The following is a 25,879-nucleotide window of genomic DNA, read 5'->3' as shown; positions in this document are numbered from 1 at the left end:
CCGTTTTACCGTGCTAGGAAGTTCTTGAAAAGGACGAGAAGAAGCTGCGAGCAATCAGGCTGCTGCCCGCGCCGGGCGTGCGGCCGCCGCTGCCCGTCCTCGCCGGGGCAGGCGGGGAGGAAGGCCCCGGCCGGCCCCCTCTTCCTCGCTAAGTGACATTCCCGGGACGTGGGGAAGGGAGAAAGGTCTGACTGATCAATTCGATACAAATTAGGTCACAAATATTGTGTACAGTTTGTAGTAAAACACCTCAGACATTTAAAAACGCTATATAAGTCTTTAAAAATGCAAAACTAGTCTATTGTAAAACAGATTCACCTGAAATACAGCTGATATAACCAAGGCGCTGGAAGGTTATTCATAGGCACACATCTGTCTTTCCTTTTTTTTGTTGTTTTTTTTTTTCCCGTGGGTTTTCCTTTTTTTTTTTTTTCCTTCTTCCTAAGCGGAGACCGAAAACAAACCTTGTCTGCGAGTAAACAATACGTATTGATCAGCGAAAAGGTTTGAGAGAAAAAATATTGCCCAGACGGTGAGTGGGAAGCCCCCGGCTCGAAGTCTCCCGTTATTCGCGTTCCCTCCTTCAACATAAGTTAAAACCCCGGCCGCAAATCCGCGCGGCTGCAGTCCGGCCCGCTAGTCAGAGGTCGTGGCAGGCTGTGTCCGTTTTCACGCTGTGCGGGTACACCTCGTGCGGCTGCTGCTCCCCTGGCGGAGTCATTCTTTTCTCTTTTTGCCTTCTGTTGCAAAACCAGACCCGCACCACCTCTTTCTCCAGCTGTAGGCTGTCTGCCAGCGAGGAGATCTCCTGGGCGGCGGGCTTGGGGCATTTGAGAAAGTGAGTTTCCAGCACGCCTTTGACGCTCACCTCGATGGAGGTCCTCTTCTTCCTCTTCCTGCCCTGGGCGGCGATCTTGTCGATGCTGGTGGGGCTGCCCGTGGAGGAGTCGGCCTCCTCCAGCCACTTGTTCAGCAGCGGCTTCAGCTTGCACATGTTCTTGAAGCTGAGCTGCAGGGCCTCGAAGCGGCAGATGGTGGTCTGCGAGAAGACGTTGCCGTAGAGCGTGCCCAGGGCCAAGCCCACGTCGGCCTGGGTGAAGCCCAGCTTGATGCGCCGCTGCTTGAACTGCTTGGCGAACTGCTCCAGCTCGTCCGAGGTCGGCGTCTCCTCGTCCGAGTGGTCCTGGCAGTGGTGGCCGCCCAGCTCGCCGTGCTCGGCGCCGTCGCGCAGCCCCGGGTGCATGGCGGCGGCGGCGGCGGCGGCGGGCGGCGGCGTGAGGCCGCCGTGCTCCAGCATGCCGCCCACGGCGAAGCCGGCCTGCGAGTAGACGTTGAGGGGCTGGGCGGCGGAGGCCAGCGAGGCGCTGTGGGCCGGGCTGGCCCCCCAGGCGCTGGGGTGGTTGGCGTGGGGCGAGTGGTGCGAGACGTGGGGCGAGCGGTGGTGGATGATGGCGCCCAGCTGCAGGTCCTCGCGGCCCGGCTTGACGTCCGGCTGCTCCAGCGGCGCCGAGGCCAGCGCCGAGGGCCAGGGGCCGCCGTCGCTGAGGCTCGTCACCCAGTGGTGCCCCAGCGGGTGCCCATTGCTGGGCACGCCCTGCAGGTAGTCACTTTGGAGGAGTTTCTGGGGGTTGCGGAAGGGGCTCCCCTGCTGCATGCCCGCCGAGTCGGCATGGACCAGCGAGCTGGAGGCGAGGATGCTGTAGGGGTTGGAGGCGGCTGTGGCCATGGCCGGCGAGGAGCCCCTACGAGTTATACTGCGGCGGCGGCGCCGCTTCAGCCTTTGACATCCACCAGGCGCCGCAGCCGGGGCCGCGGCGCCGCGGACGGGCGGCCGCGCCGGCCAATGGCGGCGCGGCGGCGGCGGGGCCGCGCCGGCGCGGGCCAATGGGAGCCGAGGGGGGCGGGCCGCGCCGGCCCGAGGCGGGGTGCGAAAGCCGGGCGGGCCGCGCGGGCCCGGAGCAGGAAGTGAATCCCTCCGCCGGGTGCGGGGGCTGGGCCGGGCCGCGGCGCCGCCGCCGCCGCTTAACTCCTTCCGCGCCGCCAGGCGGGGGGCGCCGCGCCGCCGCTTAAAGGCGCCGCCGGTAGCGCCAGGTAGAGCCGGGAGCGCGGCGGAGCGCGGCGCTGCCCCGCGGGCCCGCTCCGCGCCTCGCTTCGCCTCGCCTCGCCGTCCTCCGCGGGCGGCCCGGCCCCGAGGGTGCGTTTCGCCCCCTTAGGATGAAAAGGGAAAAAAGAAAAAAGAAAAAACAAAAAACAAAAAAAACTGACCCCAAAAGCGCTTTCCAATATCCGCGTGAATAAACCCCGGGGCTGCCTCTTGCCCGTCAAAGTTTGACATGCAAAAGAAAGGGACGAGGTGCGTCCTCGCGAAGCGCTGTGCCAGGTGTGCGAGTTTTGCGGGTTTTATTCAAAAAAAAAAAAAAAAAAAGGGAAAAAAGACTGGAAAAACCAGCAAACCAGCGAGCTAATTTGCCGGCCGGACAAAGCGGCGCGGAAGGGCCGGGGGTCCCCGCGTGCGCGCAGGTCGCGCCGCCCCGGGGGCCCCTGCGCGGCTCCCGGCCGCCCCCCGGCTCCGCGCCGCGGGGGCCGCGCGCGCTCCTCGCCGCGGTCGGGCTGAGCAAATTAAACACCTAATACCTCAGAAAATCCCCCAAGTTAAAAAATGACCTTTCCTTGCATAATTTTGGAGGTAACCTAGCTGCGTAATTATATTTGCACTTACAGAAGACTGCATCAGAGTTCCCTTATTGGTTTGAAATTCCATTAAATATATTGCAAGAGCTCCTAGGTTAAGCTTGATTTAAATTTGCATACATTTTCATATATTTAGCAGAAATAAAAGAAGGCTTGCAGCTACCAGAAAGTCATTAAGGCATTAGTTTCTCTGAGAAGACAGATCTGAAGAAAATTCAGGAAAAATGGGAAAAATCTATAGAAGCAAGGTGAGCTTTCCTCTCATTCCTTCCTAGCGCAGTAGCATCGCTTTCCTCATTATAATAATAATCGCAATAATTTCTCGCAGCGCTGGGGCCGGCGCCCCCGCGGGTGCGGGTGCGGGTGCGGGAGCGGCGGCGCGGGGGCAGCGCGGGGCGAGGGCAGCGGGCCGGGCCGGCCGCGCCCGCGGGGGCTGCGCGGGCCCTGCGCGCCCGCTGCGCGCCGCCGCGGGCAACTTGGAGCAAACTTTCCAGGCGCTGGGGCGTGCGGGGAGCGGGGCGGGAGCGGGGAAAGGGCCCGTGGCGAGCCGGCCCTGCGCGCAGAGCCGCGCTCCTGGCCGCGGCCGAGCGCGGGGAAGGCTGCGAGGCGGCAGATAAAGAGTTTTATTAGCATCCTTTTTTTTTTTCCCCCCCCCCCCCCCTCCGCCTTCACAAGCTTCTCAAAATAAATATCACCGGAGCCCGCGGAAAAAAAAAAAGAAAGAAAGAAAGAAAAAAAGAAAAAAATCCGCCCTATATAAAAACGCAGCTAAATTATTTAAAATTAATTTGCGCTTCAACTTCCGAAACAATTTTTCAAATCCCATTGCCCGTGAAAATAGATGTTCGGCTCCGCCGTTTAATTAAGGCAGAGTCTCTAGCAGGGAAATAAAACCCCGAATGTCCCATTTTAATATTTGTTGCAAATGTATGTAAGGCAGAGCTCAGCGCCGTAACGCTCCGCTCCTGGCGGAGGAGGCTCCGGTCTCGCCTATAGGAGAGTATGGTTTATTTTAAAGTGTTTTTATCTGCATATAGTTAAATCTTCTTGCTGTTCTAACTAATCTGCTGGAGAGGGTTTCTTTAGCTCTTTCCTGTCAGTCTAACTTCCCAAGTGTAACAGATGCCGCTCTCAAGCGGTCCTTTCTGCTGCTTTTCTTTATTCAGCCTCGCATATTTCTCCCCATGATCTGGGTTTCCATAGAGAGAGGAATAAAAGGGGGACCATGGCCACAAATCCCCTGCCCCATGCAGAATAAAAGAGCCTTATTCAATAGACGACCCCGTCTGGACATGGGAGAAAAATAAGTACATGCAAAGCTACTGTTGCAAGAATTTGTAACTTATTTTTCATAGACTGAAACCCATTAAAGTAAAAAAAGTTTCTGGGTTTGGACCGTGCTCTCCAGCCCTTTGGCTCTAGGTGCCTTCGCACCCGGGAGACCCACGTTTCCCCCAACAACCAGCTGGATTTAGTATATACATATATTTTTTTTTCTGCTAAACCTCTGGCGTGAAAAAGATCACACAATAGCTCGGGGAAGCCTACCGTCTCGGGGCAGCTAGAAGTCGCTATAGAGAAAACCCCGGCTTTGAAGTGGAGGAGCTGTAATTGTGTCGAGTCCCCTCACTCGGCCGAGGAGGAGGCAGGCGAGCGGCGGAGGCTGCGGGCTGCGCCGCGGCCGCGGAGCCCCGCGCGGAGCCTGGCGGCGGCCCCGCTGCCGCCCGGACGGAGCCGCGCAGCGCGGCGGCTGCGCGCCTGGCCGCGGGCGCGCTGCGCATCCGCGGGCGCCTCTTTGCGGGTCGGGCAGCGCGAGGAGCGGGTTTATTGTGATCCGCGCAGATTTGACTTTGTTATATTTTAGAGGGTTTTTTTTTTGTTTGTTTCCTCATTGTTCATCTGCAGGAGGGGGGAAAAATGGTCTAAAAGGGGGTCGTTTTGACTGTGTTTAATACAGCATGAAGCGCGGAGCGGTAAGCTGTGCCTCGGTGTCACGACCTCTATATTGAAAACTTCACCTTCAACACAAGTTCACTTTAGAGACAGGACGAGTTAGATTGCGCTTGGTGGGAACAAGTGCAAATTTAAAAACAGAGTCAATCATAACGGGGGTGGGGGTTGGGAAAGGGCAATTTAACCGTTTCTGGAGCCAGGAGTTAAGGTTGCATTGTGTCCGCCGAGGCGCTGATACCCGCGCCGAAGCGCCGCTCCCCGCCAGCTCGCCACGCAGAGCTGAGAAAGAGGCTCCTGCATCTCCGGAGATGCTTTGTGAAAACCCAACCTGCATGGGGGAAGGTTAGGAGGAAAAGAGGAATTTACGGAGTATTAGCAGAAATTAGCCAATACCGACACAAGCTCAATTAGTTCTTTTTTTTTTTTTTTTTTTTTTGGTCTCTGTTGGCTGTTCTTGAACGTGAGTAAATGCTGTGCAGAGAGGGAGAGACATAGCACACTGCCATCTCCGAGCCACAGCCAGGAGATGGACTGACAGATTGCAAATTAAAATAGTCCTAATGTAAGAATTAATGCAGCCCCCCAAATCTCTAAGAACACGAGCCCTTTAGTAACAAGCCTGGCACTGAAGGAGCCTTGCTGCTGCCTGGGCTGGTTCTGCATTGTGGAGAAAGGCTAGGGAGGGACAATAAAGCAAGTCACGGGCAGAGAAAATCACAAGGTAAATAGCATTTGTATTCTAACTGCTGCGTTTTCCAAATCGTTTTCGTGCGACTCCTCGCTGCTCTGCTCGAATCTCCTATTTTTTTTTTTCCACATGTGCATTGTTAATGTTTGAAAAATGTACTTGCTGGGGAAGAAATGTCGTTCATTTGTGCACTACCACGTCATGCTCAGGTCACTGTTATTTTGCTAGCTTGGTTAATTTGTAGCAGGTATTGTATCGAACATTTGGTTAATTTGCAATTGGGAGCAAAAAAATATTCTGGGCAGTCTCTCCAAAGTGCACATTTTTGCCATGGAGCCGGTCTTGCCGTTTGTTAAATCCACGCATTGAAACGTCGGGTTTTGTTGTGCTTAATCGAGAAATATGGATGGCGAGAGGGAGCCGGGCTCCGGCGGCGGCTCGCCCCGGGTGAGGCGCGGCGCACGCAGCCTCCGCGCCGCCGGTCCGCGGCTCCGGCGGTTATTTCCCTGCATGCCAGTTTTTAGGGTCACGTTAGGAGTTAATAGATGTGCACAACAATGCAGATCACTTCCCTTTACGTAGGCACTTTCCTCACCAGGCGGCTCGAACATGCATGATTATAAGAATGTGTTTGTTTCGTAACGGATTGCACTTGTGTGTTTTTTGCGGAGGGTGTTCACACATCACCTAAACCTCTATAAGTAAACGGAATCGATACGGTTAGCAATGTAAACGTGCGAGCAATAATAACTCCTATACACGGAGGGAATGGAACCTAGCTCCGTTTCGAAATCAAAGGCCATATTTTTAAAATAATTAAAATACAATTCCTGAACGCACAGATTTCTGTTGAAGCATATTCAAAGGAAAGTGGATTGGATTTGGAAATGCACTAAATGGCACGCTATTTAACCTCTGTTGACTAATGAGACATTGCAGACAAATAGCTCTATTCCTAGGATGACAAATTCTTGCATTGTTGTTTGTTAGCTTACTGAATAATTTCAATGTGTGTGTGTTTTTTTTTTAACTATACGTTCCCCCAGCTTTACCCTTCAGTGTGCAAATTATTCAGTGATGTTCACGATCCTGCAGAGAGACCTAAATGTCCCTTGCACCTTGGAGCGCTTCGTCATGGCGAGGTTTCCGGGCAGACACACGCCCTCGGCGCCGCTCGCTCTTCCTTTGCTCGCAGAGGAAACGCTCGTGCTTTGGGGGCAAGTTCGCCCCCCGCTTCGCGCCCGCCGCGCCGGGCAGGGCAGGTGCAGGAGCTGCACTTCCAGGCCGGGCTCCGCTCCCGGCTTGCGGGCTTGACCCGCGCCGTCCTCGCGGGAAGAGCGATCTCCCCCTTTAGCGATCCCGCTGGGAGAAGCCCCCCGCCCCGCAGCGGGAAGGTGCGGGGGTTTTGCTCTCCCCAGCGGCTTGCTTCCCCTCCTTGCGCGGCCCCCCGGCATCTCCTGGCACCTTTTTCCCGCAGAAGCCCGGTTAAAGCCCCCGGAGCCCACGCTGGCCCTTCCCCGCGGAGCAGCGCGGGGGTCCCGGGCGCGGGGGGTGCCCGTGCTGGCGGCCAGCGGCGAGGGGTGCGAGGGCGGCGGGCGGAGAAGTCCGGCTGAACGCGGGCAACGCGGTGCGAGCGATAAATCAGCGCAGTCCAGCGCGCACATCGAAACACACGCGGGGCCACGGCCGGGCGAGGGGGAGCCGCGGCCCCTCGGCTGCGCGGCTCGCAAACGCTCCAGCCGCCTGGAAGAAATAAATACAGATAAATCAAAGTCTTGGATGCCGGGGGTGAGGGGCCGGAGAGAAACTGCAGCAAGAGCGGAGCGGGGCGCGGGGCGGAGAGCGGCTCCGCCGGTGGCGCCGCCGGAGGGTGGATGCGAGGGGCCTTGGCGGGGCCCGGGGCGCCCGGCGGGTCCCCGCGCTGCCGCGGGATCAGTCCCGGCGCTTCCCGCGACGCGGTGGAGCAGGGCTGGGAACAGGCACTCTGCAAACTTTTTAATGAAATTACCGGCGGTATCGATTTGGTTTTTTATATCGTGCTTCCGACGTTTGAAAGTGTCCCTCTTGGGGATGGGGGGGAGACGGGGGGGGGGGCAGAAGGGAGCGGTGCAACCAGAACTCCATTGGCCATCGCGTTATTCCATATTTCAGAAAATAAACGGCGGGCAGGAAAGTCTTCGAGAGAGCGGGAGACCGCGGGAGCTTTGGGACGGCCCCATCAAGTTTGGGATTTAGCGGCGGAGCAATTGCAGGTAGCAGCCTGCAGGCCCCGCGGGCCCCTCTGCAAGGGTCCCGGCCGGGGCGCCGCTCCGCGGGCTGCTCCGCACCGGCGGCTCCGCGCTGCCGCGGCCGCCCCGGCCCCGGCGCTCCGCGGCGGCGCTTTTAGCTGCACTCGCGCTTGGGCAACGCGTTTCGGAGGTGCCACCTTCACGTGTTTTCTCTGTGCCTCTTCTGCAGGCTGTTTGGAAATTACTAGTAGTGGATAAGTAAATTGCGAGTAAACCTAGTGAATTAGGATGATTCTCTATCAGTTTAATTTATGTTTTATAGTTAGTTTAGCCTTCTGATTTGATTGCCTTAGTAATGTGAATTGCCTACAGCTGCTGATGATACAGCTTTAATTCTGTTTTAAAGGTCATGTAAACATGTGCCTGTAGCATAAGGAATGCAAATTCAATTCCTTTTAATGCTTCCTCACATTCACTTCACAGCCTTCACCTAGAAAATTAGCAGGATTTAATATAAAACTGTTTTAATGTTATGATTTCATTAAAACCCTCTTCCGATGTTCTGCTCTTCCTTTCCCAGGCGTGGCTCCCCCTGCGCAGCCCCCCCCCCCCCCCGACACGCGGAGCGCAACACATTTGGGCTAAGAGCAACGTTTCGGGCGCGTTGGGGCTAAGATCACTAAGATCAACGCGCTTTTTTTCCCCCTCCCCAGCTCCCTCCCCAACGAGGAATCATTAACTCCGTTTGAGGCTTTGTCTGGCTGTAGGTAAGCAGCGTGCGGCACGGGGATCGCCCGGCGACGCTGCGAGTGACAAAGAAGCGAGGCGGCGGGGCAGGTGTGCGCGTGTTTTGCGCGCCCGCGCAGCTGGCCGCTTCCCTTGCGTCACGGTGCGGCCGAGGGGAACCTCCGCGAAGGCGCCCGCTTTCGCACGGGCTCGGCGGAGCGGCCGAGGTGATGGGCGCGGGTGGTGCCCGCGCCTTGCGGGCGGGCGTTTGCAAATTAATCTTTGAGCACAGCGAGCCCCGAGCTCGTGCGAGATCGCTTCATGCTACCGTTCTCCAAAAAAAATTATATAAAAAAAAGCCCCCCTCCCCCCCCCCGGTAATTTTTCAAAGGGTTTTACTTAAGTTGCTGGGAAGTTTGGTGAGGGAAGCCTTTGAAAGGACAGTCTAACGAGTAGGGAAGAGCGTCAAAAAAAAAAAAAAAAGCCTCTGGAGACGCTTTGAAAAGGGAGCGATCTGTCACTGCTAAGCGAAAACGGGTGAGGCGCCTCCGGGAGCCCCCGCCCGCCGCGGAGCCCTCGGCTGCCCCGGGCTACCGGGCCGGGGGCTCAGCTGCCGCCGCCGCCGCTGCCGCTCGTGGGAGGCGCTGCCCGCGGGCGCCCCAAAGCCGCCGTCCCCCGTCCCCCCCCCAAACACACACACACAGACCCGCTGCCCGGCCGGGGGCCGCCGTGCCCCGGCGGCGCCTCCCGCGCCCAGAGGCCGTTGGGCGGCGGTTGGGGCCGTTGGAAGCGGTTAGAGGCAGTTGGGACCGTTGGAAGTGGTTGGGGCTGTTGGAGCAGTTAGGGGCGGTTGGAGCGGTTAGGGGCAGCTGGGACCGTTGGAACGGTTAGAGGCGGTTGGGACCGATGGAAACAGTTGGGACTGTTGGAAGTGGTTGGGGCGGTTGGAGTGGTTAGGGGTGGTTAGAAGCAGTTGTGACCGTTGGGGCCGTTGGAAGTGGTTGGGGCGGTTGGAGTGGTTAGGGGTGGTTAGAAGCAGTTGTGACCGTTGGGGCCGTTGGAAGTGGTTGGGGCGGTTGGAGTGGTTAGGGGCGGTTAGAAGCAGTTGTGACCGTTGGAGCGGTTAGGGGCAGTTGGGTGCATTGGAAGTGGTTGGGGTAGTTAGAGCAGTTAGAGGCAGTTGGGATCGTTGGGCGGCGGTTAGGGGCGGCTGGGACCGTTGGAGGGGCTAGAGGCAGTTGTCACTGTTGGGAGCGGTTGGGACCGTTGAAGCGATTAGGGGCGGCTGGAGGCAGTTGGGGCCGTTGGGCGGCGGTTAGGGCCGCGGGCCCCTCCCTCAGCCCCAGGGTCCCCGACCGGAGGGCAGAGGGCTGCGCTGCGCCGGGGGCAGGGAGGGGGCTCTGCCCGGTCTCCGCACCCAGCTCCTCGGCTGGGCGCCGGCACAACGGCGGCAAACGGCGCGGGGGCCGCCGCCCTTCGCGGCCTCGCCTGTGGCGGGAAGCGCCCGGCCCCGCCGCGGCCTTGCGCCCTCCCGCCCCGCAGCCTCCGGGCCGCCGGGGGGCGGCGGTGGCGGCGGGCTGAGCCCCGCGGCGGGGCCGCCCGGGCGGGCGGCGGGTGCCGGCTCGCCGTGAGGACGCGCTTCGCTGTGGTGGCGAGATCCCCGATGCAGAGGTACCCGCCGCTTGGGAAACGGGGGGGGGGGGTCGTGGGCGCTGGGGGTGTGTGTGGGAGGTGCGCGTGGGCTGGGAAACACCTCGCCTCCGTTACCAGGGCCGGTGGGGAGGGCGTACGGGAAGCAGGTCTCAGGCCTGGGCAGCCTCGCCTCGCCAGGAGCCCTTCCCTTTCCTTCCCCGCCTCTGATGTCTCGCGTGTAAAGGGCCCCGGTGTGCTGCCCCGTTCCCCATGGAAATCACACCTTCACCGCTGGGCCCCTCGTGGAAGACCGCAGGGTGCGGGATGCTAGGAGGTACCTGACCCCCTTGGGTTTCCGCGGGATTCGAGGCTCCCGAGTGGTTTTGAAGACGGGTCTGTGCGTGTGTGTCTCCCTGCTTTGCGAGAATGAGTGATTTTTCGCAAGACCTTAATTCTTGTCGTAACAGCTCATTGGTGATTCTGTTAATGTTGCACACCTCATTAAATAGCCCCAAACATAAGAAGGTTTAAATGACTTTATTGAATTAAAAATAGCATAGAAAATCACCTATGGTACTTTTGTCAAATAATTAATGTAAACTATATACATACAGTGAGAGATCCCTTTTAACAAATCTATTCATAAAATGCGCGGGGGTTTACTTAATGGCTGAAATAACTTAGAGCAGCATAACTTGCTTGGAACATTGAGCCACACTCATGCACTTCCTAATATGTTCCTGTATGTTTCACTGAGTGTTTTTCTTCCTTATCTTTTTATATCTGAAGTTCTATTCCTCTCCTCTACTCCATGTATTTGATCATTTTTTCAAGTCCCTTGGCTGAACCAATCTCTTTTCATGCAGAGGATAAAAAGAGAAAAACTTCAAAGTAGGTTCAGGTAATTAACAGCTGAGGGGAATATAATCTAAACCATAGGCCCTGCTTTGCACCCAGGTCTGCTTTCAGAGCCAGCCGGCAAGGGAGTGCCTATTCCCTATAGCATCCAAATCTGCTTCCTCTGAACAGCTTTGCCAGGCCTCCAGTTATCACATCTGCATTTCAAACACCATGTCTCTGGCATTAATTATTAATTAGCCTACAGTCACCCCAGAGGATTTAAGTTCCAGCCTGCACATACTTATTCATTGACCTCTATCTTAGTTTTTGTTGGAAAAAACCCACTAGAATGCTTAATAATTTCCTTTCTCTCAGACCCTCTGTTCTAGTTTCATGGAGGGGAAACAGTATATTTTCAGAGATGGAAAATCACCAGGTTGTCTAGAAATTTGTTTAGAGCAAAATGCTATGTCAAGAGTTTGAACAAACCATTTCAAAAGATTTAGAAGGAATTTTGTGTGAGTATTTTTACCTTTGACGAATGAATTTATGGATTTCCCAGAACTGAGAGATGATGGATACAAATACAATACAGTTTAGCTCTATGTGGAATATCACTCACTGTGCACTTTCAAAATACAAACTGGATTTAATTACTGGATAGCACACTTATATGATCAAACTAATGCAAATGTTTATTTGAAAGCTCTGGGGTTGCACTGCTATTGACACTAGTAAGAAAGAAAGAAAAAATCTGTTGCAAGGCACATTAGTAGGTGGGCATAAAATACACACTCCATCCACAGGAATATAGAATCAAATAGGCCTATATTATCACTATTTTGCATCATTCCTGAGCTAGTTTGGAAGGTGCTCTTTAGCCGTTAGAATAACTGTGTATCTTAATACTGCTTTCTTGACTATTGTATGTCTTGATATTAAGCTTCCAGAGTTAAAAATTCAGAGTAATCAGATAGGAAACAGATTATATGATTATCTACTTAGCAATGCTAAGTGAAATTCAAAGTGATTGTTACAGTTTGGATGAGTTGTGTACTGGATATCATCTTTTGTTAATGTATTTTAATATTACAATATCCTTAAACCCTGAATGAGTGCTATTTTAATACCTTATGCAATTATCTGTAGATAAACTTCTTTAAATATTGCCATGGTTTCTCATTTTTATATGTGGTACTATCTCAAATAATTATTGAAACATAAAATATTCCTACAGTTTGTTTCCTACAGAAGTGTTTACTATGTAATTACAAGGTCAGACTGGTTAACTTATATGCCAGTCTAGAATTGATTCTGAAAGCATTTAATCTATGCCTAAGACTCTTTTGAATTTCTATTTAGTGAACAATATGGAAAAGAACTCTGATGCACAAACACATGTAGTTAAACTGCTGTGCTATCTCAGTAAACAAAATGCATTTTCCAAAATTACAGCTAGAACAGCCCTTTCTGTAAAATCATAAGCCCTGTGCATCTGCTTCACAAATAATCACCTTAAAATGAAAGCAGGGACTAATTCTCTTGACTTCTGTGACATATCTCTCTCCTTGACTTCCCCGAGAATTTTGAGGATTTGGCTTGTTATTGGCCTTTTATTAATTTCACATTTTATGAGCAGATCTGGAAGGTGTTCAGCATTAAATAGTAAATGTTTTTGCCTCTGCTTCAAATACTTGGAATAATTCTTATGTACAATTTAATACCAAAAGTACCTCTGTTTAGGACAATGGGCAATACTTAAAATTTAATTTCAAAAAAGATGGTTCTTATTTATAAAATTGCAGAATATGTCTTGATACTGAAGAAGGGAGTAGTTCTAGACTACTTTAATAACATGTCCAGGGTCTTTTAATCACTCCTGCAATGATACTAATCCTAATACTACTAATAGCAATAATAATAATAAAAAAAAGTAGTTGGGGGGGTTATAGTCTGTTCTGTATAAATGTCAGAATGTTTCTGAAATTAAAACTTAGCTGTTAATATAGCTCCCCACATTATTAATATTAAAGAGGAATAAGGACTACATTTCTTCCACAACAGAGTAGAGCGAGATAGTGTTTTGGAAAACAAATCACATGGCAGCTTGATTTATAGTAATATTTCTAGTGTATTTTAAAACAATGTCTGAGGCTCCTGGGCATCAGGAAGATTTTACAGATTTTGAATGAGGGCTCCTGGGTTGCGGTGTTGCTGGTTTGAGCCCTCTGAAGCTGCACGTTGATGCGATGGGCAATGCAGGTCCGTGTCATGGTGGCAGGTCTGCAGCGTGCAGGGCCAGGCCTGACGTGTGCTGGGGCTCCTTGCAAGCTGGAAGCCTGAGGTGTGGACCGCCTGGGTCAGCGCTTTGAGATGGCTCCGGTTAGGAGAATGGATGGACTGTAGCTTACTGAGGGGTTGCTTTATGTGCCTAACGTTACAGTAATTATATATGGCAAGGCAAGGGAGCCTTACTGTCGTTGAGAGCTTTTTCAATCCTGTGTAACCTTAAATAAGGCAAAATATGGCAGTCAGTCTTCTTTGCATCAGGCACCTTTTCTCCTATTCTCAGTGATACTTTCTGTTTCTGTCTGTCTGTCCGCCTATCTTCCCTGCTGGTTTCACTCGTTGACTAAGATTGCAGATTCAACTAGGTTCGTGAGATACAGATTCCATATCCCACAGTCTGGAAAACTCCTGTTACCAGTAACCTTTTTGTGGTTATTGTGCCAGGAGTGAGGAAAGCATGTGTACACGGGTACAGTGGGTTTCACATGCTATGAAATATTTGTGCCATTGTTGTTATGAGATATGCATTTCCATTTATAGTTTTCCATTAAAGCTTAAATGTTTTACTTCACTGTAAACTAGGTAAGACCTAACCGTTGGCAAGTTTGGAAATGTTTTGACTCCTGTTCTTATTATATACATTATTTTTTGTTTAGCATAATGTATGCAGTAGTTTTGTAGTACTGACTAGCATCCACCAAGGACTGAGCTGTAACTAGGCTTTATATTTTGAATGTTATACATGAACATGGTTTTGAATTCAGATCTGTAGGTTGCGTATTACTTTTTATTTAGAAAACTCACAAGGGTAATCCTGATTTTAAATTATTTGAGCAGTAATTATAGTAAAACACAGTTGATTTATTTTGCAGTTGAAGTTGTCTCTTGATAAAGCCCTAGTTGCTGTTTTGAAGGAATCTTGCCTACCTGGGCGCTTACTTGTAGGTGGAAAAGACTCTTATACAAAGAACTGAAGTGCTGAAGTGGAGATCACTGCAGATATTACTGTGTAAACAGAAATGGGTTCTTATCAGATTAAAAAGAGTATATGGGGCCAAACCTCCAGCTGGTGTAAATTGGTATAGTAGTACTGATATTCAAGAAGCTAGAATGAATTACATGAACTAAAGATTTGCTTGGTCTGAGCAAAAGATTGCATGAATGATATCAAAATTATTTTGCATAATGCCTGAAATAATCTAAGCCCAGATAAAAATACAGTTTGCCTTCTTTATAATATGGTATGGTAATGATGCAACCTGAACTGCGTTGTACAGGAGGAGTACGGTATCTAATACGATGCAGGCATAAACACATTACCAGTAAGGAGTCGACAAATGTCTGTGATGTAGGAGATGCTGCTGTCACACAGAATTTGGACAGCTGTGGCAAGGGAGTGCTGACTTCCGTGTGGTGACCGGTACCTGATGTATTTCTGTACTTGTTTTTAGCAAGTGGTGAAGAAACACAGAGGTCTACTGAGCGAGTAATGCTCCCCTTTGAACTCTCTGTTTCTCTGAATAAGGCCATATCGTGATTGCATTTTACAGAGGAACTCTTAAACTTCACTTTCAGCAATCTCAGTCGGAAAAAGCCAGAAGTCTGTCCTTAGGCCCCTTGCTGACCACATTCTGGTGTTTCATTACGTGGCGTAAGAACAGGCGCGCTTTAACGTTTCTAAAGGAGCAGTAAAGTGCTCTCATGGTCTGCCTGGCAGCGGGCCAGCGCACAGCCACCCTGCTTGCTGGGCGAGTAACCTGCGCGGGGGGTTGTGCGACGGTTACTGCCAGGGAGTGCGCCTGTGCCAGCGTGCAGATCGTACAGATCGTGCCCCTTGACCCTTCAGCTCCACCCTGAACCGCCCGTTCATCGGGCCTGTTGTGAAGGGCTCTTAGAGCAGCCTTGCGGCAATCATACCCAGCCTTTCCCCTGCCCGCAGGAGCTCTTTTTTTGGCAGTGACCCTGTGTAAAGTTTTAAAAGACTTTATAGAGCTTCCCTTCTTCCCCTCAACATGTTTTACCTTTTTTTGCTGCTGTTTTTTTTTTGCATGCATAAATCACTGGGGCTTAATTTGCTGCCTTTGCTGTGGATTGGAGTTTGTAGTGGAATGAGTTAACTGGGTCAGGTCAACACTTAAGGTAGATCATCATGGTTTGGGCAACTTTCCATCAGCTGGGAGTCCGGCCCACTGGTTGCCTATAACATGCTTACTGCAATAAACACTTAATTTCCAAAATGTGAACAGTCTATTTAAAAATAGTTTGTACACATAAAACAGTGCAGGTAACCTGAAGACCATGAATGATCTTTGGAAATATTTGTCTATTATTATCATTACTATAAGTTTTTAAACATAAAACAATGTGTATATGTGTGTCATGTAGCTACTACCGCCAAATCACATGTAACACTCAATGGTAATTGTGTTCATAATTATGGAGTTAATTGAATTTCTGTAATAGTAAAAACTGGCATATAAAAAGTCTCTCAAGATTAATCTAAATGCTTTAGTTATGGAAGAATACACTTATTTGGAATATTTAATATAAAGAAAGCAGTCTCATATGCAGGTGAGTTTGAGCTTAATAAAATAGCCTCCCAAAATGAATCTCCTCCATAAATGCTGTTCCAAAGAAAATGTGGCAGCATGCAAAAAAACATGTTTTCTCACACTGCTCCTATTTTTGCCCTGTGAAGGAAAAGCAGTGTATGCTGAGGTATTTGCAAATTGGAGAGATATTTTAAAGGAGCCTTGTGGTGCAGCTTCATCATCTGCATCTGTCAATCTTACAAGATACTAGAAGTGCACTGGAAATGGCACTTCTGCGTGGCAAAATTAACACTGCTGCTAACAGTTTAATAGCATAACAGCGCTATGTTAGAAAGTGAAATTCTGCTTATGGCATTTGACCTTAAATGAATAGTATCTTTCATATTTTTTTTGTAATCCATTAGGTGTTTTAGCACCACTTTAGGCTAACTTCAGGGCTGATTTTCCACTCGCTGATTGCACAGGAGAGTCACCAGATGTAATACAAGGTAGAATGTGGCCCTGCGTGTCTAGTAGCTTCATCCCATATATTTTCAACTGATTTATTTTTTAAGAGAAAAGAAAAAGGGTAAGGATTCCCAATTTGCTAGATATTAAACCTGTATATCTAACCACAGGCAGTCATCCTTCTGAAAATGAGAAAAGAATCGATAAAAACGTATCAGTGCTCTGCGCTTCTCTTCTCCTCTTCTCTTCTCTTCTCATGCTACATTGTGGACAAAGGAAAAACATGAAGGAAAATATTGCTTTACCTGTAAACAGCTCTGATTTAGCATCATTAAAAAAATGGATTACTTCTTTTTTTCTAAGTATGAAAGTCTCTTTTTGAGTATAATTTGTTCAAGGATAGTGGTAGTTCAACATTTTTTTAAGAATGAAATATATGCGTTTTGTAAAAAGACCCTCAAATGTCAGCTAACATAGTTATGACCTGGTCTTATAGCAAATCCTGCTTTAATACCCCTTTTCCAAAAGATCGTGTATAGAGTTTCATTATTCTCTACTAAGATGCACAGGAGAGTGTTTCCTTGAATATGCTCTTTTTACCTACTGAGGAGATTGGCTTGAGTTTGTAAAATATAAAATATTGATCATTAGAGCTCAATGCCCTCATCTTTGGCAGTACATAGTTTCCGTTTGAACACACAACTTTTTAAACAAAAAACTGCATATTCAGTTGGTGCACTATATTTTCAGTATTACTAATGTTAGTTTATGTAATAAAAAATGTCAAGTCCCCCGCAACTACCCCGAAGTGCAGTGGCTTTATTTTTGTTATTTGCCGCTTCCCCACAATGCGCGCTCCCCTCCCCCAGCAGCTACACTACAAAGCTTGTTGTACAGGGACTCCATTAATCCTACATTTCCTAGATGGTATCTGAGGCACAGTGGGTTTCCACAGAAATTAATTTGTCCTGACAACAGGCCTAAAGATTGGAGTCCAGGGATCACTTGGCAAATTCCCTTTAAACTGAGCACAATAATAAACAGAAAGCTGATAACGACAGTTCTAAAAGACCACACAGAGGAAGGACCCCGAATAGGCTTGCTCTGTGCGTATCTGCAAATGCCTCTGATAACTAGCAGACAGAAGCTTTATGCTTGATAGGAAAATGAGCATACTGATTTATGCACGTTTTGATATTACAGCACCGAGCAGAACTAACTTAATGTAGTAACAGACTTTTTTAACTCTTTTCCAGAATAATAATAAAAGTTCAGCAGAAGTCTGGCCAACCTGTTTTATACTATTCTTAGTTAATATCTGTATTAATAGCGCTATGAGCATGTTTTAATGGCTTTCCGTATTTTAGTATAGCTCAGATTTTCTCACCACTTGTTACACGCATAAACATTTTAAAAAGTTGAATAGTGGATAACTATTTCAAAGAATGAGTCTAAAAAGTTGCAGTCATCAGTTCTAGATATTTTTTTTGTAACTTTTGAAATTGCCTTAGCTTTTAGTTTCCATCATCTTCCATGTAGTAATTTCATGTTAAGAACACTAAAAAGCATTTTAGAGGACATTATTACCTGTTTGTCTGTTTTTATTTACACTTGCCTTTGGTGCATATTTAAATGCTGTTGTCTTGCCAAAGTTAAGGTATGGAAAATGGTACTTACAGTTCGTGCTGGAAATATATACTAGCGCAGTGAGTGAATAAACAAACACTCATTGGATATTTAGAGCTTGTCAAGATAAGAGCATTTCAACCCTTGATTTTTGTCAATATAGAATTTAGAGTTTTAATGATAATTATAATTTGTGGTGCGTCAGCAAACCTTTGTCAGTTATATTTCTGAAAAATGCCATCATAATTCTAAGAATTGGTAGAGTGATGTAAAGTAAGGTACACGGTGCTTAACTTTTCACCACTTAAGTATAGGGTATGTAACAATTTAATGAATAAATAAGAGGACAGTTTGAAAAGATTTACAGAAAATGGATTTTGGTTATTGAAAGATACCTTGATAGAAAAGTCGAATTTTGCTTTCAATGTCCAAAATGTATTATGAAATAGCTGCCTCTTGGAAGAGAGAGGAATATGTAACTACGTTAAAAGAAGGCAACCAGTATGCTTGACAGGTAAGGTTATACACCTAAATAGCATGAGTCATATTTGATTACTTTTAATACCTCAGATGTTTCTTTTAAGATGGAAATTTGGTAATAGAGTTCTACATGATATATCCAAACACAACAGCAATCATTAAATCATTAAACACAATGCATTCTCCGTAAACTTTTCCCAGTAAGGAGATATGAATATGCTGGGGATGAGCAGAAATACTAAAGTAGCAAATCTGCGGTGCCTGGAGAAAACAGCTAGAAGGTAAGTGACCCCATGTTGCGGCGCGCAGCGCTCGCTGGGAGCGCGGGGCATGTTGTGGTGGTTTCTGCATCGCTATGTAAGGCTGGGTGGCAGCCTGCCAGCAGCTGTGTAGTTAAGGGCTTGGAATGCTGGCTGCCCTTGGCATTTGTGATACAGAGAGTTTATATAAAAAAAGTTCTGTCTTACATGCTTTTCCAGCACAGCTAATGGGCCCAATTCTGTTTCTATTATCAGTAATGACAAAACTACCATGGACTTCAGTAGGGGCAGCATCAGACTCATTATTTAAAAGCTTAACTAACTGAGAGGTGGGGTTTATTATACTCCTAAAGTGTGATGTATAGACCACAGCTCCTCGGTGAAAAAGTAAAATCTTTTGCTCTCATTATTGACTTTAAATTAGTTTGTATGCTAAGAATTAATCAATTACAGCTGACATACTTTTAAAATTAAATTTAGGATGAGCAGTACAATTTATATTTGTCATACTTAAAGAACCCTTTTTGTTGTACTGAAATATAGAAGATTTGAAAACAACTATTTTTAATGTGCTCCAGCTCCTCTTTCTAGGTTCTCATGCAAGACCAAATTGACTTGCTCTGCTTCTTAGTTCATAGTTCTGTAAAAGAACAAACCAAAATACTCCCTCCACTTTTTATATCAAAATCATTCTATGCATTTCAATGTACAAGCTACTAGGAATTTTGAATTTGGATCAAATCAGGCATTTTTCCCCCAGCAAATAGTTCTCTAGTGTGCCTTATAGATTTGAGTTGATTTTATTATTTGATGTTCTTATGAGATAAACAATAAACTTTTGAATATGTTTTTTCCATTTGAATACAAGCCTAGGGATGCTTCACCCTGCATCCTAAAGCCTGATTTCCCTTGGGACTCATTATCATGCAGCTCACATGTTCAGTCACCTACACTGTTGAACTTACTATCAAATAACCTTCGAAACGTTACTAGTTATTACATGTCAGAGGGCAGATTTATGATAAACTAACTTTGAAACAAAATAATGAATTCTCCGTGTTCTGTTTCCAGTAGCATTTCTGGTAATTTTGTTGGATTTAAATTTTAAAACAGTAAGTTGCCTTTTTCTCTTATTCTATCATATAGAACAGCTCCCTCCCCTCATGAAATTTCTCCCTCCTTAAATATGGTTTATGATGATTTGAGCACTGCCTATAAAGAATAAAAATGAGAACATTTGTCTGTGAGCTACCAGCTGTCCACTGGAGTTCATTTGTGATTAAACTTTCATAGCTTTCTAACTTGGTGAAAGTTAAATTAACTTAACCCTTAGCGTAGTCCACCAGTGTCCAAAATACAGCTATGTAATAGACGTTGTAAGACAGAAAACTTTTCTCCTTGCCCTTCGCACTGCCAACATTTAGAGGTTTCAAGTGAGGTTCTCGCCTAACAGTGACAAACATCAATAGTGTCATCTTCTCAGAAAGCACAAATGTGTTTTACTGTGGATTAGAATGCTGTCAAAGCAATCCAAAAAGGTTTTCCAAAAGGGTATCCTGAGTTTTAGCCCCCTAAGCCCATATTTAGGGATCTGAATAATTGGCCAATTTTCAGGAAGGCTGAACATGACTTCAGTGGGTCTGTATCCACTTGGCCTCCTTTAAATGGAAGTCAGTACAATTGTGACTTTTAATGAGATTATATTGCAGGGATGAAATTCAGGTAGATAAATGTTATATAATCATTCCTGAGGTGATTAGACTAGCAGACATCTGCAGTTGAAATTAAAAAATGCACGGTGGCAAAAAATAAGTCTGTGGCTAATTTGGATAAAAATCAGTGAAGCTCTTCTTGGTATCAGTGGAAAATTTTCTATTGTATTTCAGCTGAGCATCAGGCACATTAATGTCAATAGGATTTTCATCTCCTGCTAAGCAAAGCCTAGGCTTTGAGATATTGCTCAGCTATGATATTGCATGGAAAGTGTCTGACCTAGGGTAGCCCTGTGAAGCTTGGGGACAGAGCCACCATCTTCAGTACACTCTCTCATCTCTTTTGCTCCACTTGTCGTGATTATGGTTCTCCAAGGGCATTACGGGCAAAAGTTCCATATCAGTCTGTCTATTAATATTTATGCAGCAATTCAGGAGGTAATGCATTGTTAAAATACAAGTTGGAAATGCACCAAATTTAATCACTTTTAATACTAGAAATTATGTATTTCTACATCAGATAGAGGGAAGGGGGGCTATCATTACAACATTTTTTTTACCAAGTTATTTGCCAGTTCTAACATGGCTGGAATTAAAAGGGCAATAAATGCTGTTGTATAGATCAAATTTTCAAAAGGAATGTAAGCTATATACATAAAATTCAGTGTGAGACATTTAAAAATATTTAAAGCAATCACATACTACATAATTATATCCTCTGGTCAATAGTGCCATTTCAGTCAGTCACTGTCTTCATGTATAAGGACTACTTGCATACATGGAGGCGAGCAGGATTTGCCCTTTACTGCTGTGCAATTCCTCCTGCTTAAATGTAGTAAGAATATTTTTATCACTGATATCACTTCATTTTTGCAGCTGTCTGCTCATATCAGGATATTAATATAAACTCTGTCAAAGACCAATCTCTCCCTTCCACACACTACAAAATCCACAGTTACTGTTCAGAGTTAACTTCCTAAGAAAGTGTTAAGTATTTTGTCTGTCCAAATCCAAAAAGAACTGTTTACTATTGTTATTTAAGGACCTCCTACAGTCTTCCCTTGGTCAAATATGGTTCATGTTATTTGAAATAGGAGTTTTCTCTGAGAACTAGTTGTGAGCTTTCATGCAAGCAAAATAAATCCAGTGAAAGTAAAACATTAATTACAGTGTATAAAAAATAAAAAAGGAAAATGTTCAAGACGACTGTGGTGCTCAAATAAAACACTTTTTTTTTCAGGTCACTTGGCTTTATGATGTCATTTCTGGCAGATTCGTTAGCCCGGCTCCATCACGTTATGTTCTGAACCATAATGTGATGGGAGATGATCAAAGTGAGAATGCTAAAGGCTCAGGACATTTAAAACATGTTCTATTCTGGAAATTGTTCTAAAACTGTAAACAGATTACATTAAAAATCTATGGTACTGAAGATGGTTGTTTGTCATCCTTTTTTAGAAGGAGCTATTGAAAAGTTTGAGTAAACAACCTTGAAGCCTTTATGATGGCAGGCTGAAAATTTCTCCAGAAATTTAGGCAATCCAAACCTCTCTCAGATGTAATAAAACCCATCTCTGCTTTTAGGCATATTATTTTAATTTTCATCCTTGCAAGTAGTAAGCATATGGGTCAGACCATCAACTCCTGCTGATGGACACAATTCTATGGACTTCAGTGTCCATTCATGCCAGCTACAGAACTGACTCTTGCTGGGTTTTATTTCCTTATTTTTCTTGTCTTCCTGATCTTTGATCCTTTATCAAAGGAATGCTGTCTATAATATGATAATAATATGAAATTCTGTACTCACTTTATAGCAAACTATATCCCAAATAATTGTAATGTATTTATTAAAGCTGATACCTGTATACAAAATGAAGCTTATGAGAGATTTCAGTCTTGACATTGTCTTTGCTTGGCACAGGGGTGAGCTGCAGGTAGTTCTGTCTAGCATTGCACTGGAATATTAAACATTTTTACATTCCCATGAAACAATTGCTCTGTGGGATGAGTGAGTAAATAAACTCATTGGCAAGTCAACAAAATGACAGGAGGTCATTTTTCCTAATTTTAGATGCATTTTAGTGCTCAGGAAAGTGGGAAATAGTAGTGCTGATTTTTGAGTTTTTAAGGGCTACACACTCTGGTGCTCTCAATCAGAGCTAGGATGTGGTTGAAGCTGGAGGCAGAAATACATAAACAGTGTGACACCTTAGGTACATAATGGAGCTACACAAGAGTGTAAAAAGGATTTAGATCTATAAGCAGGATTTGACTGTATCTGTTTTGATTTATGGGCTGAATATAAGTGTATTTTAAGGAGCCGTTGGAGTTTGTGATTTGAAATATGCAAAGCGCAGGCCTCCCTCCGGTGCTGAGTTGCAAAGGACAGTGCAAGCTCCTCCTGCAGGCACACATACTTCTTTATGTTAGAGAAAATGGCACAGAACAGTCTGTAGCAAGACAACCCTTAGTTTCAGACTCTCTGCACCAAATAAGCGATAGGAATGGCATGATTCATCACTTGCATGGCTATGATTTATGACAAAGTTGGAAAGGAAAAAGACACAGGGAATACTCCATGCTGTGCTTCAATGCAAACCATTACAGGTGTATTTTTTAGGTGAGTTAATGCTGCTTGAGGAATTGCAGCTATTGATAGGGCCACACAAATGCTTGAGAAGACCTGGGACTCCTAGGTACCTGCATGGTGCAAACAAGTAAATGTGTACTAAAAATGAGCTGCTGGGGCAGTCAGCAAGACTGTGGCAAGAAACCTGGCTGTACTAAATGGTTGTGAGACGCAGACAGGGGCAATCACTTGAGGAACTAGCCAGAGATTTGGCACCTCTCAGTGCCCCTGTCCCTGTGTGTCGTTCCACCCCTGCTGCTGACATACAGCTCCTCTTCTTGGGTGGCAGCAGATGCAGCTGGTGACCTGCATTTGGTGCCCTCTGGCTCTGCCTTTGCTACAGCTCTTATCATTTGGACAAATGCTGCTCTTGTTTACCATAATGTAAATTTGGAACAACCCCTCTGCCATTTCTCGAGCATAAATATTGCACTCTGTAATTCCCGTCTCCTCCGTCATGCAGATGGAGCCTGGGAGGCAGGGGAGGAAGACTCCTCTTCTGAATATCCACGCATCGATCTTTTGGCTGCGGGCCCCAGGTGACTAAGCAGGCCGCACATTTGATCTATGTAGATATGGGAGCTGCTGTTTGTCTTTTTCTTTTCCTCTCAACTAAAAGCACTTCCCTTCCCAGCTCCAAAACAGCTTTAATACAGGAACCAAGGATGCAGCCCACAGTTTCTTTACCGCACCTCATTACTGCTACTCCAGTCATGAGAAAAGGCTGCCTTGCCATGACAAACTGTGCGCTGGCTCCGTGATTTGTGTAAGCTCGAATTTTGCACTAATTCACTTATATATACTAGATGGAAAACACAGCCTCAGGGCTGCTATAAACTATGCTGCTGTAGCCACAAAGGACCATTCTGCCAGCTGGGGAATCACTGGAGCATGCCTTGCACGGGGGGCCCGAAGGAGGAGTGAAATAGAGTTTATGCACTTGTCAGAAAAGCTGCAGCGCGGGAGAGAATCTAGCCCCTTCCGTAGAGCTGAAGCGCGAATAGTGGTTAGAGCTGAAACAACACATGGAAAGAACAACTAACAGCCCTTAAGCTCAGGTACTTGCACCTGAGTTACCCCAGTAACGTAGTGTTTGAAACACTGGTAGCGGTTACGCTGTATCCTTGGTGCTACGCTGGCCCTGTATAAATATTGACTGCCAGAAAAAAACACTGTTTTGGGCTGCTCGCTGAGCAAAGTTGTGTCCTTTCTCCTCTGCTTTCCTACAGCCTTGATCCACCCTGGTGCTTTGTTCTGTGCTGTACTGCAATTCTGTAGCTTTAATTTTCTGTATGAGCCGCCAATAGATAATTTAAGATCATTCCTTTTAAGAACAGTAAGAGTGCCACATTAACTGACTCCCAAAATGATTGCTTGTCTTGTTACGGATAGCTGTTGACCTGTTCCTTTAATGATACAAGACAGCATCTAACTGCTCTCTTAAGCCAACCTACTTCCTTCTTTTTAATGAAGTTGTCCCTTTAGCCTTTTTCCTGGGCTGGCTTTTCAACAATAACGTTAGAAACACTGTGCTCAGTTCTTTCCTCCACTAACACCTTGCCCAGAGCTAACTTGCAGCTTTGCTCTGTCAGCTGTAAGATATAGATATACTGTTGTCTTAATTACTCATATTTCTCCTGCTGCTCATAATTCTGCTTGTTCCACCAAAGAGCTCTTCAGAGAGCTTTACTGCTTCCTTTTTCCTTTCTTTGGGGGTTTAAAGGTTGTCAGATATATAAACGATCCTTGTTGCAGTGCTTTGGTGGTGACAGTGTCCTTTGTGGAAAAGATTTAGGGGGATGGGAGAACTAAATATGAATGCTTTTAGACTACATCTCTGTGGAAGAAAAGAATACACATAGTACTACCTTGCATAACAGAGCATCAGAGAGTTTGTATGGCAAATCCCATCTCTAATGAATAGCTAGACAGCTGTTTCCTGCGGCTTAAAATGTAGATGCTGATTTTCTGTGGTAGGGTTTTCTTTACTCTCAGTGTCCACCACTGACTATCCATGACTGTATCTGGCATACTGCTATTCCTCTAAAACTACTGTTGAAGAGGGACTGGAAACTTAACAGAAATATTGCTGTGCCATAGCAAAAGCCTTGTCCTTTGTGGTTTCAGCTCTCTCTTTTAGGATTATATGCTATTTTTTGTGTTATCTATATTAATTAAGTAAACTTTCTACTACTGCAAGTATTGCACGTGAAGTATCATAGAACAGACTGATAAGATGTCTGTGTTTTTTCTGGCAAAGGTTTAAACAAGTTTTGTCATAAAAGAGAGCTGTCTGATGGGTAACTCCTTTGGCCAAACTCCTTTACTCCTGACTATTTGAAGTCCACTCTCAATTTTAACAGACCTCAGCTCTAATAGTAAGATTTTTCTTTGGCAGATTATATCTTAGTATTAAGATATGCTGGTATAAGTATCTGGTTGTCTTAGTTCAGGTGGTTGATAGTAAAGTGCAGGAAGCAGAACTGTGAGTTTATGTTAACTGAGTAAAACTGTCAAACTGCTGTGGTTGAGCCGGTTTCCACCATAAAACTTGTTGAGATGGTTGTGTGGTTGGAAGTGAGACTAAGCTGGATGTGCTGTCCACAAGCACCACCTAAGCCCTCCACTGTGTGTTTAAACCTGCTGCTTTTGTTGTGGTTGCTTTTTAATAATTATCTGGTGAAAATCCTGTGCAAGTGTGTATAAAGAAACATTTTAGCATCAGAGCAGTGAGAGACAGCAACACCAAAGAATTACACACAACTCTTCAGGGTTTAAACTGACCTAATAGAGGTAATAGGCCCATAAACCATAGGCTGCAGTAAGTCATGACCAAACTCATCGAGTAGCACAGATGTGACTAAAGAGTCTATTAAAGGAGCAAATGGAAATAGATGAGGGAACTGGTGAGAGGCATTGGAACTGAGAAGTAATTTGGTTCTGCATGGAGGAGTGGTGTGTAGAAAAGAGTCCTCAAACTAGCGCTCGCCTCTGCAAGGGCTAATGGGGATCAGACCCCTCCAGTAACCATCTCAGACAAGTCAGGTTTCAGGCAAGGTCACAGGAGACAGGCCACATGGGAAATACATGCAAATAATAGCTCATTTCAGACCATCATGTATA

At 46.6% G+C, this 25,879-nt stretch overlaps 1 protein-coding gene across 1 annotated transcript; it reads right to left on the bottom strand.

Moving 5' to 3' along the window:
- Positions 1-640: 640 nt before the first annotated feature.
- POU3F4 (POU class 3 homeobox 4) lies at positions 641-1,726 on the bottom strand. The gene has a single exon (XM_013953451.2). The coding sequence runs from the start codon at positions 1,724-1,726 to the stop codon at positions 641-643; it is 1,086 nt and encodes a 361-aa protein (XP_013808905.2).
- Positions 1,727-25,879: the final 24,153 nt, after the last annotated feature.

The sequence above is a fragment of the Apteryx mantelli genome, chromosome 13 (genome assembly GCF_036417845.1).
Source record: "Apteryx mantelli isolate bAptMan1 chromosome 13, bAptMan1.hap1, whole genome shotgun sequence".
Taxonomy (NCBI): domain Eukaryota; kingdom Metazoa; phylum Chordata; class Aves; order Apterygiformes; family Apterygidae; genus Apteryx; species Apteryx mantelli.
Note: the sequence above shows the minus strand (reverse complement) of the source record. Positions and strands in the feature narration are given on the sequence as shown.

Excerpts from the sequence above, each read along its gene's own strand:
- POU3F4 (XM_013953451.2), bottom strand. The coding sequence starts at position 1,726 with ATGGCCACAGCCGCCTCCAACCCCTACAGCATCCTCGCCTCCAGCTCG.